This window comes from Anas platyrhynchos, chromosome 2 (assembly GCF_047663525.1).
Source record: "Anas platyrhynchos isolate ZD024472 breed Pekin duck chromosome 2, IASCAAS_PekinDuck_T2T, whole genome shotgun sequence".
NCBI lineage: Eukaryota > Metazoa > Chordata > Aves > Anseriformes > Anatidae > Anas > Anas platyrhynchos.
This window is the reverse complement of record NC_092588.1, coordinates 124,632,935-124,647,500: the sequence shown is the minus strand read 5'-3', so window position 1 is coordinate 124,647,500 and position 14,566 is coordinate 124,632,935. Positions and strand designations below refer to the sequence as shown.

At 34.8% G+C, this 14,566-nt stretch overlaps 1 protein-coding gene across 2 annotated transcripts in view; it reads right to left on the bottom strand.

Moving 5' to 3' along the window:
- Nucleotides 1-14,566, bottom strand: part of SKAP2 (src kinase associated phosphoprotein 2) — a 116,937-nt gene that overhangs the window by 77,580 nt on the left and 24,791 nt on the right. Inside the window, exon 1 of one of the 2 annotated variants that reach the window (XM_021274203.4) lies at nucleotides 3,865-4,000. The exons of the other annotated variant lie outside the window; for it this stretch is intronic. Coding sequence (XP_021129878.1) covers nucleotides 3,865-3,922 — 58 coding nt within the window. The 5' untranslated portion in view covers nucleotides 3,923-4,000. Of the gene's footprint in view, nucleotides 1-3,864; nucleotides 4,001-14,566 lie in introns of those variants that run through there. 2 annotated transcript variants of the gene reach the window in all.

The following is a 14,566-nucleotide window of genomic DNA, read 5'->3' as shown; positions in this document are numbered from 1 at the left end:
AGGCTGCTGTTTTTTAAAGTGAAGCCAAATCACTTCTATCACTTGAAAGTTGAAGAGTAACTTTCATAAACTTTTCCAGCAGTTTATTTTAATTTGGATAGAAAGCATATATTCTACTGCCTTCAGAACCTATTTCACTTTTGGTAAGGTCTACATACCAGCCTTTAAATTGCACCATCGCTTTTTTTTTTTTAATTTTATTTTTTTAAAGAAAAAAAAATCCCCTAAATTGACCAGGAAGGGAAAATGCAGGGATTTTGTTTGTTTGTTTCTGTAGTAGCAATATAACACAGTGCTGTAACTCTTGGGGAGCATGGGGAGGGAGGTACTATACCTTGTGTTATCTTCATGATTTTTCTGATTCTGAAAACCAGAGAAGAATGTGTTTGTTTTTTTTAATCAGTTAAAGGAATACCAACATTTTCTCATTAAAATATTATCAAAATTAAAGCATTATACAAAACTTCAAACACCTTTTGTACTTCAGAAGAAGGCATCAGCTTAAACCCAACCAAATAGTCTTTTTACCATTTACAATAACACTCAAAGCCATGGAAGTTGTATACGCGTTTGGATGACATCTGTTAATAAATGATGTGGTTCTGAGGAAAGAAAAAAAAAGTTTACCCCATGTCCCTTTAATATCCATTTCAAATTGTCAAAAACTTCAGAAAGCTGGAAAGTGTGAGACGTAATGGAGAGATCTTACCATGTAAGCAGGAGCTAGAAAACAGAGCTAGTCCTGGCGCTTAACCAGATTCCTTTTGCAATCTTGGATAAGTCAGAGCTACTTTGCCTCCACTGCTGCTCTTTGTAAAAGAGAAGCAGTATGCACTTATTTCTAGAAATGCTGTGAAATGTTGTTGGTTTCATTGCATTAAAAAAAAAAAATAAGAAACCACAGGGGAAAAACATTTCATTTTCTGGCCTGCTGTGCTGCTTCGCTGAATCCCCCTTACCACAGTACCCCCACCACCATCACGTTTTCAAAGTAATGTAAGCAATTTGTGGGAAAAAGACAGAAGGGCCAGGGGAAGGTTACAGCATGTATACAACAAGGATGTCACGTTATGTATGCACTGCATGCATTTCAGAGAAAACTGCCTACTTTCTTCTGTGGTAGCTATAGTATATAGTAGCTTGACAGAAAAAAGAAAACCGAGAAAAGGACCATAAAAGAGGATTCTGGTGATGAAAAGCAAGATGATTCTGATTATCTAAATGAAATTATTTTCCATGAAAAACAATTTTTGATCCTAATAACATCACCTTCTCCACCCCTCCTTTTTCAGATCAGATACAAATGCCGTTATCTAACATACAAATAGCTCATTGAAAACAGTGGTCGGTAGGGACATATTTCAAAGCCAAGATTTTCCTTCTGTTTGAACATGCACTTTTTTCAATTCTCACTTTCACTCAAAGAAAAAATATCACCTATAAAAAGTAAGTTTAGTTTAAGGACTTATTTATATAACCAAGCTTTTATCATTCTACCCCTTTCCCCACATCAGGAACTTGGAGGTGGCACAACGGGTTCCACGACAAAAGAAAACGAGTAAATGTGCATAACCAACTTTCAAACACTCAAAATAGTAGGATTCACCACCTATGTAGAAATTCATACTATGGCAATAGTAAATAATTCTTTCAAGTACTATTGCTATGAAAGCTTCTACAGATAACTGTGTCCAATATCACAAACTATGCTGAATATTAAGTCCTAGATATAGTAATATGGAAATAGAAACAAATAAATGGTAATACACAGAATAATACTGCTGCATTCCTAACCAGTGGGATTTTTTTCCTGAGTTGACAGTTGTATTTTTAGCAGAGGATGTGATTTCTTTGGGCTTCAACTGACATGACAGATTTAATTTCAACCTCTACTACACACCTCCTGTAGAACCTAGGTCCTACACTAGAATATTTGCATATCCGCTTACATACTGCTTCTCCCACTTCTTGTTTTTATCCAGATTCAGTTCTCTGAAGCATGGACAAACTCAGATTAAACACACATACATACAGTGTAGAATTATAAAGCTGCCTTGATCCAATGAAAACAAGATGACAGATGAAACATACGCTTGTTGGCAACTACCTAGCTTTCAGTTCTTTTTTTTTTCCACACCAAAAACTAAATCAGCCTCAGACTACGTACATAAACTGAATTGCTATAAGCAGTCAATGAATGACTAGTAACAAAACTGTATCAACTTTCATTATAGAGGTTCCTGCAAAAATATTTGCATCTACAATAGCTATGTTAATGCAGTGTCAGATTTCCTCATGTTTCCTGCAGTTCTCTGAAAACCAACATACTTTGACAACAAATTCTTGAAAAACACCTGACAGAATTGTGATAGAGAGCACTGCATGGAAGCCACTCCGTGACAATGAAGATCTAGAGGACAAGACTCCAGGATCAACTTCGTCATGTATTATCTCCACGCATATGTGCCTTCATACCACTACCAAGGTCCATTTCTGTGCAAAATTAGAAGTATATTCTCTTCGTTTAATAAAATGACTAATCACTCTGCTATTTGTTCTTAGTTCATGAACAGTATTTTATTCAATTGTCCATGTATTTAGCCAAAAACACATACTGACTAAAGATGTCATTTCTAGGCATGGAAGGGAAGCACAGCACATAGAGATAGCTCTGTTCAAAATCACTTAAAAATCAGTGGTGTATTAGTTAGAATAATCTTACAGATGAAAAAGCTAACATGAAAGTCATGAGAGCTGGGACTGACTCTCTCAGTCCCAAAGGATCCATGAAGAACTACAGAAGCATCATCAATGTAAGTATCAAATCAAAAGGACAAATCATGGCCTCACGCGTACTACAGTGGGAACCAAAATAACTAGTTACATTGCAACCACATCCTTCCTTATTGTAATGCTTACCATAAAAAAAAGCATTGTTCTGTTTTAATTCTTAGAAGGCTAGGGGAGAAAAAAAAAAGATGCTCCTAGCCTGAGCTAGTCAATTTGTCAGTTTTTGAGGTGATTATCATTCTTTTAGCTTGTTCAGTTTCACATACACATTTAAAATCACAAAAGTTGTAATCATTTTGATTCAGTAGATCTGCTTTATATATAAACCTTTGTGGTTTGTATTTGTGATTTTTCTTCATTGAAGGTAATTTTTAATTTAATATCTGAATTGCAACTAACCAGAGAGAGAAAATATGTTTTATATACATAAAGAAGAGAAGACACTCATTATACAACTTGGAGAAGAAGAATCATAGAACTTAAAAAAGACTGGCCTAGGGATTTAATTGAGGTTCAGATACCCAAGGCACTTTACAAAACATAGCAAGCAGCTATTTGGTAGCAACATAGTATGGTATGATTCACTGCACCTCATTATTATTCCCTAAAAAGGAAAACAAAAACAAACAAAAACTCCCACAAAATGGCTGTTTCCAAAGGACAAAGGCAATTAACACAAACAGAAAAAAAAAAATGCAGTGACAGTGTATCAGAGTGGCAAGGGAATTCAAAGATGCCATACACATTAAGGTATATTTCCTAAATTAGGTCTGAAAGAAAACAAGAACTGTAGATTCCTCAGACCTGTTTAAAGTTAAATTTACCCCAGGTTGAAAATATCCTAGGAGCACAAAATGACTGAACTAATTTTCCTTCTCCACACATGCATTTATAAAGGTAGAAAACCTTCTAGATAATATCTTGCAAAAGGAAAATAAAATGCCACTAATATAAACATGGCAGCAGTATAGTTGCAGCACACAGTCTATCGAAAATAGCCGTAGTCATGCTGCCTTCAATCTTTGTATGTTTGGTGTATTGCACATCTTAAAACTTACATTTATTTCTGCCTACCTGGAGCTGTACAACCAGAAGTGATCTGTAATAAATTTATACATAGACTTCTTAACATAACCAAGAGATGTTTCTAAAGAACATCAAAAAATAAATAAGAGATTCTTTAGATGCAGTGTGGTTACATTCATACAGAAGCCAGTCACCCAATATCTCAATGATTGTTAATGAAACTGAAAGCCTAATTAGCAAGATGAGGGGACTAACCCCAGCGTTCTGGCCCACCTCCAATTTGAATAATTGGATCCACCTATGCAAAAATCCCCCTTGTCATTTCAATTAGGTAAGATATTCCTCACATCCTGCTCTTAAATTGCTTGGTATTGTTTAGAGTGCCATTGTAAAAGCTCCTGCATTCTGCCCTGGAGATAGTTACATTTTCACAGTAGCTATGTGGCAATTCCGATGTATTTTAGTAACTCTGATCAAAAATCTAGTGCTTACAAAGGTTCTCTACAGTGAAAAAACAATAAATGCTAATTCATTATGTATTAGAAAGAAGCATGACACTAGTGTAGAACACATGTAACACCCCAACTAAAATTAAGTCATCCAGGTGTAAGCATCTCTTTGGCAATTCAGCAGCGTAACAAGCAGCCCCACCTTATCACATTGTCATAAAACCAAGTATCTCTGAAATTAAGCCAAAGCTAACAACTCTCCCTACAGCCTGTAAAATCCTTCCAGTATATTGAAACACTCTTCTAAAAAATTGTATATACATACTGAAAATTTAATATTTGAGAAGTCACAGCCCCCCAGAGCCTCCATAACAGTTGCACCCATCTCTACATCTTGCTTACTGCCCACCCATATGCACACCCCATATACCCATTCCCCATATTAGGCAATGATTCTCCTTCACCTCTTTCAGTTTCTCTCACCCCCCTTCTCCCCACCCTCAAAATTCTCAAAAAAAAAAAAAAAAAAAAAGTCTGATCTTTGTATTTTGATTTAAAAGTGTTTATCTGGCTAAAAAAAAAAAAAAAAAAAAAAAAGAATTCCTAGCTGAAAAAAAAAAAAAAAATTAAGACTCTGATAGGTTTAACATTTACTTAGAGGGACATCTGGGGCTTATTATTGTCTTGCCATATCAGACAGCTTTCTTCTTCTCCTCCTCTAGCTCTGAATTGCCACTGAAATGGTTATTAGTAAGTAAACTCCTGGATGCTTACGTTAGCCAAGCTAGTATGGCCCACAGACCTCTTATTGTGCACTCCTGCTCCAACTCTCCGGAGCCCTTAAAAGATATAGTTTTAACAAAGTATAAAGTCCACATGTGAAAGAGCTCCTCATTGTTTTAGTTATGAAAGCTAGAAGGTATCTTTTAGCTAGGAAAATATGCAAGCAGATATCTGCATCAAAAATTCACATTACCACCAACTGTACCATTTCATGCAACATTTCAGTAACCACATCAGTAATTTATTGCTCCACTATAGCAGTATGGAAACTTCCACAACAAAACACAGGAGCGAAAAGAGCTGTAAAACCATAAAAAAAAAAAAAAAAACTTTGCTTTTTTTCTTGCCCTGCCCTCCTAGGACTGTAAATCTCAGGCTTTCTTTTTCCTAAATTGTCTTTTTTCAAGGATTACCGGTGTTATAAATACCTTTGCCATCTCCTGACTAGACAGATTTTCTTCTGTAGACTTACTTCCTGTGGGAAATGTTACATTGAAAAGTACACACACACCATGTATTAAAATTGCAACCACTGTTACACTTCTGTTAAAACATTAAAAAAAAATAATAAGACAGCTTTCACTTTATCACCACCTTCCATAAAATGAATATCACTCTTGCATGGGAGATAGTAATATACATATCCAAAAAGCTATTTCAAAATACAGTAGAAAATAATTTCCATTAAGTAGACCTGCTGGGGAAAAAGCCGCACACACCAATGATTAAACCTAAGTGTGCATCTGTCCTTTAAATACGCATAGCGGTAAGCGCTGACACGCAGGAGCTCAAATCATGGACAGCCTTGCTGCAAATACAGGTTTGCACCAGGCAATACTAAATTAAGAAGTACCTACGATAAGTTTGCAAAAGACAAAGGAAAAATTGGTTGTAAACTCTTCTGCATTGCAAAGATTTCTTTTGTCTGTCAATCAAGAGGAAAGTATTATTCCACCATCACAAAAGGAAAACCTTTGGAGGCAGTGTAGGTCTGTGTGTTGTGCAAATGTGCAGTTGCTAAGAAGCAAATATGCTTCTCTTCTAATCAAATAGCCCAGCTCAGCAATGCTGCTGGCTTGGGGCAAGAAGCAAATTCCACCAGCCACAAACTTAGAAACAGTCTTGAATTATTTGTTGCTGACCGCTGGCTGAACCCTGTCCTGATGAGCACCATCACCATTAGCCACTTCTCAGTGTATTCCATCAACCGATGGCAATAGCAGCATGCTGCAGCTCAGGCTACAAGAAATTGATCAAACAGGGTAATGAGACTATTTCTTCATGGAGGTTATTTTAAATGAATATAAATATTTTCTTTCTACATAATTTGCCACAAAAGGTCACTGAACTCCCTGCGATTCTAAAGAAAAATGCTGTAGTATCCCCTTTATATATTTGAGTTAGGATATAGCCAACAAACAATTCTGGGCATTTTTGATGATCGTGTAAATCTTAATGAGGTGGCATCCCAGACAATTGATTAGCGGCAACGTTTTATCTTCACATTTAGTTATGAACAAAAAGAAGATTTGGTGCTATTTTTGAAAATCATGATATATCAACCCCCTTAAAAATCTTTCATGAGAGAACGGATTTTGTGAAGCTGAAGACTTATACTTTTGCTACTATAATAGATCACGTATATTTAGCCATACTTACCATACTTGGCTTTATAGTAGCTTCTATAGATTCTTTCAACTGAACTCATACATTAAAAATACCCACTTTGTGCCAGAGTCAAGTTGCTGATAAGGAGACCCACGTTCAGACACCTTGTCTTTCTTCCTCTTCTTTAAAAGACAACTATAAATAGATACCAAAAGGCCCTTGGAATTTAATTCAAACCAACTGCTACAAAAACCTCACAGCAAGGTCTTCTCTGCCACACTTAAGATTTTTACTCCTATCATTTCCAGTACTGAGAAATTTCTCCAGTGCCGGGAAGGAACAATAATATTGATTTAAATAACAATTTAATTGCATTTTATTAACACAGACATTACACTAGGGTAGTACTAAGACTATGATAAATAAATAGCGCTGATGATTTTCTACTTTTAGGGCTAATAATATACACATTTTCCAGTAGGCCACTAAACACAACTGTTCAATGTTTGAGAGTTCAGTGTTGAACAATTGAACAATTTTAAGAAAGTACTTTTAACACAGACTGCTAGAAGAAAATGCATATTTACACATAAGGATGAGTGTAACTCATTCATTTGAGACATGGCACTTGAAAACAGTGGCTCAAATAAAAAGACTGTAAAATATAAAAATTATTAAGGGATTGTTTTAAAAACTAGCCTTGTCCTGATTAATAGTTCACTAACATAATAAAAAGAGAAGGCTTTGGATTTTATTTTTAAAATATCTAAAATATTCAAAGCTTTTTTTTTTTTGCCTTTTTTTTTTTTAAGCAGAATAAAAACGTGTTATCTGGAACTCTATTCTTCATATTGTGTTGGGATCCTCAAGCTTTTTTTTTTTTTAATATGAATGTTTCTGAACATTACAAGAAATAGAAAAAAATGAACTAAATAATGAATAAATAAATAATAATAATAATAATATTAGATCACGATGATTCTCTCCCTGCCTCACATCCCCATTAAAATACTGTTTACAGAACACTCTTCTGAATCATTAATACTGTCTTGATATTTTGTTTGTTAGTGAAACACATCTAAGACTTGAACAGAAGAAAGGAACTCAGATGTGTGTTCCACTGAGCCATCCATTTATAGATTTTTATTTTTTTTAAAGGAAAAGTTTACAGCAAAAATAAAACTACAACTAATAAAAGGAAAGACAGCTCAGTTGGCTGGTTCTTCCAAAACATAACGCTTGTCACTTCTGTCCCACAGACCCTTCAAATTCTTATAGATCATTTATACTTTCTTTAAAAAATGAAGTTTCCAAAAAATGAAAGAACAAATTCTACAATCATATTGAACCTCTAAAATAAACTGAGACAACATGCTAGTGCTTCTCAAGAAGTTCAAAAATCATGGCAAACTATTTTAAAGATGGGTGGAAGATGCCAATTCATACTTAAAACCTTATTTTTCTTTAGAGAGGAAATTCCTTATAAAATAAAAATAAAAACCCCTAAGCACAAGCGGCCCTTTACAATATCAATAAAAAACAATATTCATTTATTAAAAAATAAATAAATAAATCAGTATCTACTAGCAGAAGACATCTCATCAACCGACATACATTTGACAAAAATCAGTGGAAACAGCAAAGAAGCCAATGCAACTTCTAGTGCCAAGTAGCCAGATGGCACTGCTGGAAAAATTATATCTACAGACTGGCAGCTTGATCCCATGATTATTGCCCAAGGGAGGAGGAAGAGGAAAACAAGAGGTATTTCAGTGTGATGGAGTAAATCAATTATCACCAGCTCACTATGGCATTTTCACATTATTCTTATACCACATTCTAAATATCGCTGAAATGAATGAAGACACTGGAAGATTCCAGCGATCTGAGACGGAAGAAAAATGTACGCCATATAATAAAAAAGCAATACATACTTAAATACGTCTCGATCAGTTTCATGACATAGTCCATAATATTTCCAAGTGAAATTTGCAAATGTGTTTGTGGTCAACAAGAAAAAACAAACTTTCTGTTTTCCAGGTTTTATTTACTGCTTTAAATCCCAAATGCTATGCATAGAGTTTGGTTATGTATAGAGACTACAGAAGAAATCTCTGCATTTGCCAATATTACAACTACATTCTTCTGTGTATTTTCCACTCTTAATTTGCAGCTGTATTACATAAATACAGAATAACCACTTTGCTAAAATATTCCCAAAAGCTTTGGTCAAGAATGTTTGTGGTAGTCTCACCAATTATTTCTCTGTTAAAATATAGTATTAAAGCTAGTTTCTGAAGAAGCTATTAGAAGAAGATAAATTACTCCATTCTTTAATTCATATAAGAAAAGCTGTTATAGATATCAAAAAGACAATCTTTCCCCCCACCACCTTCATATGCATACAAACTCAAATTACTGAACACAAAATAGAAGGGTAAAAATGTGTTAGACTCTCCACCTGGAAACATGCATGGTTAATTTTTTTATTTATTTTTTAATTGGAATTCAATGACAATGCTACCATTAACTTCTTTCCCAGGCAACTGTAATATTAAGGCCCATTTCCTGTATCCATGCTTGAGAAAGAGTAACTTATCTGTTATCTAACAAAAAGGACTCAGACCACCTTCATTCCACTTGTCTCCACATTCTTATCTTACAGCACACCACATACGCACTACAAACATCCTTCTGGCACCACTCACATTCGTTCTGTACTCATCCTTCCCCTTGCCTCTTCAATACAAAGTGACAAGGCACAATTGTGGATACATAAAACACATAAATTAATTGTATCTTTGAATACACATGGTATCTTCTCCATACAGAATACAGAAACACAAAAGTCGACAGTTGAACAAACAAAAAATTTGTTTTATATGAAGACTAGGATATCACTGGAAAGTTATTACCAGGCTGAGATGTACTTGTACATTGAGGCTGGCAGAGTTGAATATTCAGGAAGAGGCCAGGAAAATCTTGTTTAGACCACAAGAGGTTTTCCTCCATTTTACAGTACAGGCTCATTCATAATGCTTTGCCCAAAATGGGCCCACAGGAATTTCTGACTACCAGCTGTAGTGAAGACAGGGATAATATCCTGTTGGGATATTACCTTTCATTATTGTGATAGTGGCTAATAGGTTCTGACTTAGGTTAGTTAAGAAATTGTAGTAATAATTTTTGTTTGGAAAAAAGTCAACATTCAATATTTTGGTTTCCCACTCTACACTTAATCCTACTTTGATAAGTAACCTAAGTGAACATCTACAAAGAATTAGCAAGCTATTAGTCAAGCCAACACTGTATAGTGACAAATATCTAAGGAAAGTATGGTTCCTGCTGCAAATTTTTAAGCAATGGACAATGGTCACAACATCATCTTTTTTGAATGACAATAATGAACTTGCCCATGCAGTGGGTATTGTAAAGATTTGATTTGCAATGGGTTGTTTCCTGTGTTCACAGCACTTTGATAAAACTTTTTATGATATAGTCTACTTTTTCATTCAAATTTCATCTCAATTTTAACAAGTATTAAACCATTGCAACCTCCTCCTTTTTTAAAAAGAAACAAACGTGCATTCAATGAATACCTGGATTGCATGATACTTGACAGTAAACAGGTCCTTCTACTTCCTTAAGCTCTACAGATGGACTTTGCACTTCTACAGAAAGTACTAATCACTTAAAACACAAAAATAGGAATATAGGGAAAAATCATTTTCCTCTTCTTTAGTGTTGATATACATACGCTTCCATACATACGATGAATTAAATATGGGTACAAATTCTTAATCATCAATACTGAGTTTAAAAAAAAAAAAAAGCCTATACCAAACTTAATTATTTTTTTATTTTTGCAAGGGTATACTTTTTTCAGTCAGCTCTTAAATCCAGGCCGTGACATAGAAACACAAAGTAGCACACATTTTACATATCTCTGCACATAAACCACAGAACCCATTATGTTTTTGTAGGGTTTGTTCTCCTTTGAGATGTCTGGGGATACTGCATGGTGTATGTTGACCCACTGCCCTGTCTTACTAGGTAGACACCAGCAAGGAAAACATTCCTCTTGCCTAGAAAGCAAAGCAGCAACAATCTGTTGGACTTGATCACCTCTGGAAGGGTGCTGGATTATCACCCACCCCAAAGTGTTACTGAGGTAGCACGAAGCAGTGTTCTCATCTCTGTTTCATGCATCTGACTGGTCCTGGGAGGGAAGGAGTAAGGAGCAGAATGGAAGCTGACTTTATACTGTTGTTTAGCAGGAAGAAAGCGGAATTACAAGGAAATCACATGGTAGAAATCTTTTCAGCTGAGGAAAGAGTTAATAAGGTCCTAAACCCATAATTGAAAACCTTATCCCGTACCAAGGAAGTTGAAGGAAAGTCTTCCTGCTTCTTTTTTATTTCAGATTCCTAAGAACTGATCTAGAAAACATTAAGCCAACAAGCAACATAAAATAAATAGAAAAATCTATTGCATTTTAGCCTCCTGTTTTTTACCATAATATTTAGATAACTTAAATAAAATTATGATCTAATATGAAGAAGAAATGGCTCAAACACGTTATTTGTTTTTATTGTGGATATAGTCCTGTGTAGTGGTGGAGCATACATGGCTGTTTTGTTATTGCTCAGTCACTGAAGCAACATAGATGAAATAAAATGAGCAACAAACCATGTCATTTCTCCCATGGGAGAAAGGTAAATGTTAAAAGAACACAGGGGTTTATTGTTTAATAGGAAGTTTTTCATCATGATAATTAGAAGTTCAAACGTTTTAGTATCATCAATTTGTACACACTGTTAACCTACATGGTATCATTTTTAACTTTACCATTGACTTTAATAGGGCCAGAATTGCACTTAAAACTTCTGTTCCCTGACAGAAATTCATCCCTTCTGTTCTATGCAAATGGTTTAAATCATAATTAATCAGATTAGCTTTCCATATTTTAATGTACTTTATTTATTTTTTTTTAAACTTCATGCTTCTCCAAAATTAGTCCTTGCTGCTATATTCACTGCTATGGATCCTATAAACAAACAAACAGCTCGGTTGCTTGTTTTTTTTCATACGATTTAAACAGCAGTTACATTTGGAGAGTTACAAAGCCTCTTCTCAGTCTCTGGATATATTCATGACAAAAGGAAAAAAAAAGGAAGTATACCATTGTCACGACCTTTATGGACCAGAAGAGTCAAATGTCAAGAGACTGACAAGAAAATTTTAGGATATATCCCCCTGCTAGCAAGCACAAGGCTGCACTTGTACAAGCTGCCTGGGCAACACTGTGCAGTTGCACCATGAGAGATTTTTAGGAAAGATGGGACAGGTGTCTGCCAAAAAACATCTCAGGCATGGGAAAGGTGATACATTGACTTTACTCAGAGGTTCCTCCTAACCAAAGGATCTTCTTTATAACTTTTGACTATTATTTCAACAGGGTTAACACCTTCTTCTCATCTATTAAACAGATTTGAACCTGGGAATTCATACACAGGTTCCCATATGCACCAGTATCCCGTTCAGCTTGGGAATACAGATTAAAAGAAGAGACATGGGTTTCAGTCATAAACTGAATTCGTAAGATACTCTTCATGTTTTAAGCTCCTGCTTAGTATGTTGTACTTTGCATTGTGTTCAACTTGTATAGATTTCTATTCAGGGTGACATTATTCAAGTGTTCCTCTTGCCTAGAAAACACTGAAGGCTGCAGATCTTCAGATTGTCCACAAGTGTCTCAGCGAAACTAACTCCCTGACATTATCAGTCTATTTAAGAATTTTCTACTAAAAAGCATATTTTATTCATATGCTATAGTCAAGTAGGATAATTTGAAGAGCACACAAGTCCCCAGACACATTTTTAATACTTCTTTCATCTTCACATGCTCAAGGCAACATTTCTAGACCATCCACAGAAATGAAGATGACCTAAATTATTTTACTAGCATTCACTGTGATCTTTTTAGATCTAGTAATTACCAAATCACATACTCCCTTCAGAGCTAAATATAGACATATCTCCTTCAGGAGCAGTAGGTTCACCCGCCGTAGTTACAAAAACAAAGTCAGAAAGTGTGTACCTTAAAAATAATAGCATCATCGAGTTCGATGCTATTATTAGAATCAAGTTTCTATACAATAAAAGATTGTACTGTTAAAAACAAAAAAAAAGATCCTAAAAGACAGTTGTACTATTAAAGCATAGGAAAGTTCCAGTTTGGCATAGATATGGAATCTAGATTTCCTATCATCCCAAGAAACCTGAAAATTTAATGAAAATCAGTAATTTTTCCCCCTTAATATGACTTTTTCATTTAATTGATTTCATTTAATTATCATCTCAACTAAAAATAAGCTTGTCACCAACTTCATTTAAAGTTTAAAGTAAACTAAAGTTTAAAGTAAATAAAGAAATGAATAATTTCATTTTTTAAGTATTTTGGTATGCTTTGGTTCCTAATGCATCTAGAGATATATTTTCCACTCCATACGTTCTTTAAAATACAGATAGAAGGGGAGTAAGAATTTACAAGACGTAACGTTGTTACACAACGTACTATACAAAAAGCTGTCATTTAAGTTGCAAGAAACCTAGTCATCAATAAGTGAAAAAACACCCCGCTCAAAAATCAATTATGTTGAGTCTTTTGTATAGAGAAGTAGTACACCTTTCAGGCAACTGGTATTAATGAGCAGACATGGCTATAGAATCTCCATCTGTTTTTCTGACAAAGCTGTGACTACTCCAGTCTCTCATTGAAATTCCATTAATCTGGTGCACCAAGGACCAATGCGAAAATCAAAACTCCATCTAACCCTTTATCAGCTCACAATAACCTACAAGTGAACTCTGCCTGTTAGCATACAGCAAGTTATGATTTTGCTATCAATCAGGCTGTTAGCCAATAAAAAAAAAATCAAGTTAAGCACAGAGTGCCTGGCAGTGCTGTTTTGTTTTGTCTGTCTTGGTTTTGGGTTTGTTATTTTATTTGGGGGTTTTGTTGTGTTTTATCCCTCTTCCAATTTCTGTAGGGTGTCTGGACATGTAAGCCTATGCATCATTCTCCTTCGTTGTGATTTAATTGCTGCCAGCAATCAAGTCAAAGCATCACTGAAGTGTGCTTGAATTTCATTAGAAGATATAACTTATGCTACTTTCCTACAGTACCTAATAAACCATAAAGAAACCAAAACACATATGGCTTGAGGGAATAACTGGAAAATTAGGTGGCCATTTGGGAACTGAGTGAACTTTTGAACCAGAAGAACAGAGAAAAAGAAATATTAAAAGGAAAGACAGACTTAGAATGCACACAGAGACGTGGGGGTTTGACCTTTTCAGTACCTAGAAAATTACATTAGCATTATGAAAAATACATATCATGTTTAGAGTTTATAATCCATCAAAGTTTAGATACTTTGTTAGTGCCTACCATAAGGTAAAAGTCAAAAGGACAACATAACAATCAGATTTGACAAAAGGCCTTTAGGTGACCTGTGCTAATTTAGTTATCCCATACTTATTGTTAAATGGATTATCTCTCTTGTAATTAATACACCATTAGACAAAGGTCACACAAAAACTCCAGGATTTTACAATGACTGTAATGCACACGTAATACACTAATTCTTTATCTGTTATCAAGCGGGTGCCTTCACAAATTATGTTTTGACAGTAACACGGCAAAGCCCAATAGTGATACTTTCAGAAGTCATACAAATCTTGCCATCTGTAACTCAAGCATATAAAGGTAAAAAAAAAAAAATCCATTTTATTTTTAAAAAAGAAAGCAAGCATAAAAGGTTTTGTATAAAAAATATAAATGGACTCATAAATAAATAACACTTCTCCATTTGGTTACTACATTTAGGCCCCTCTATTAATGCCGA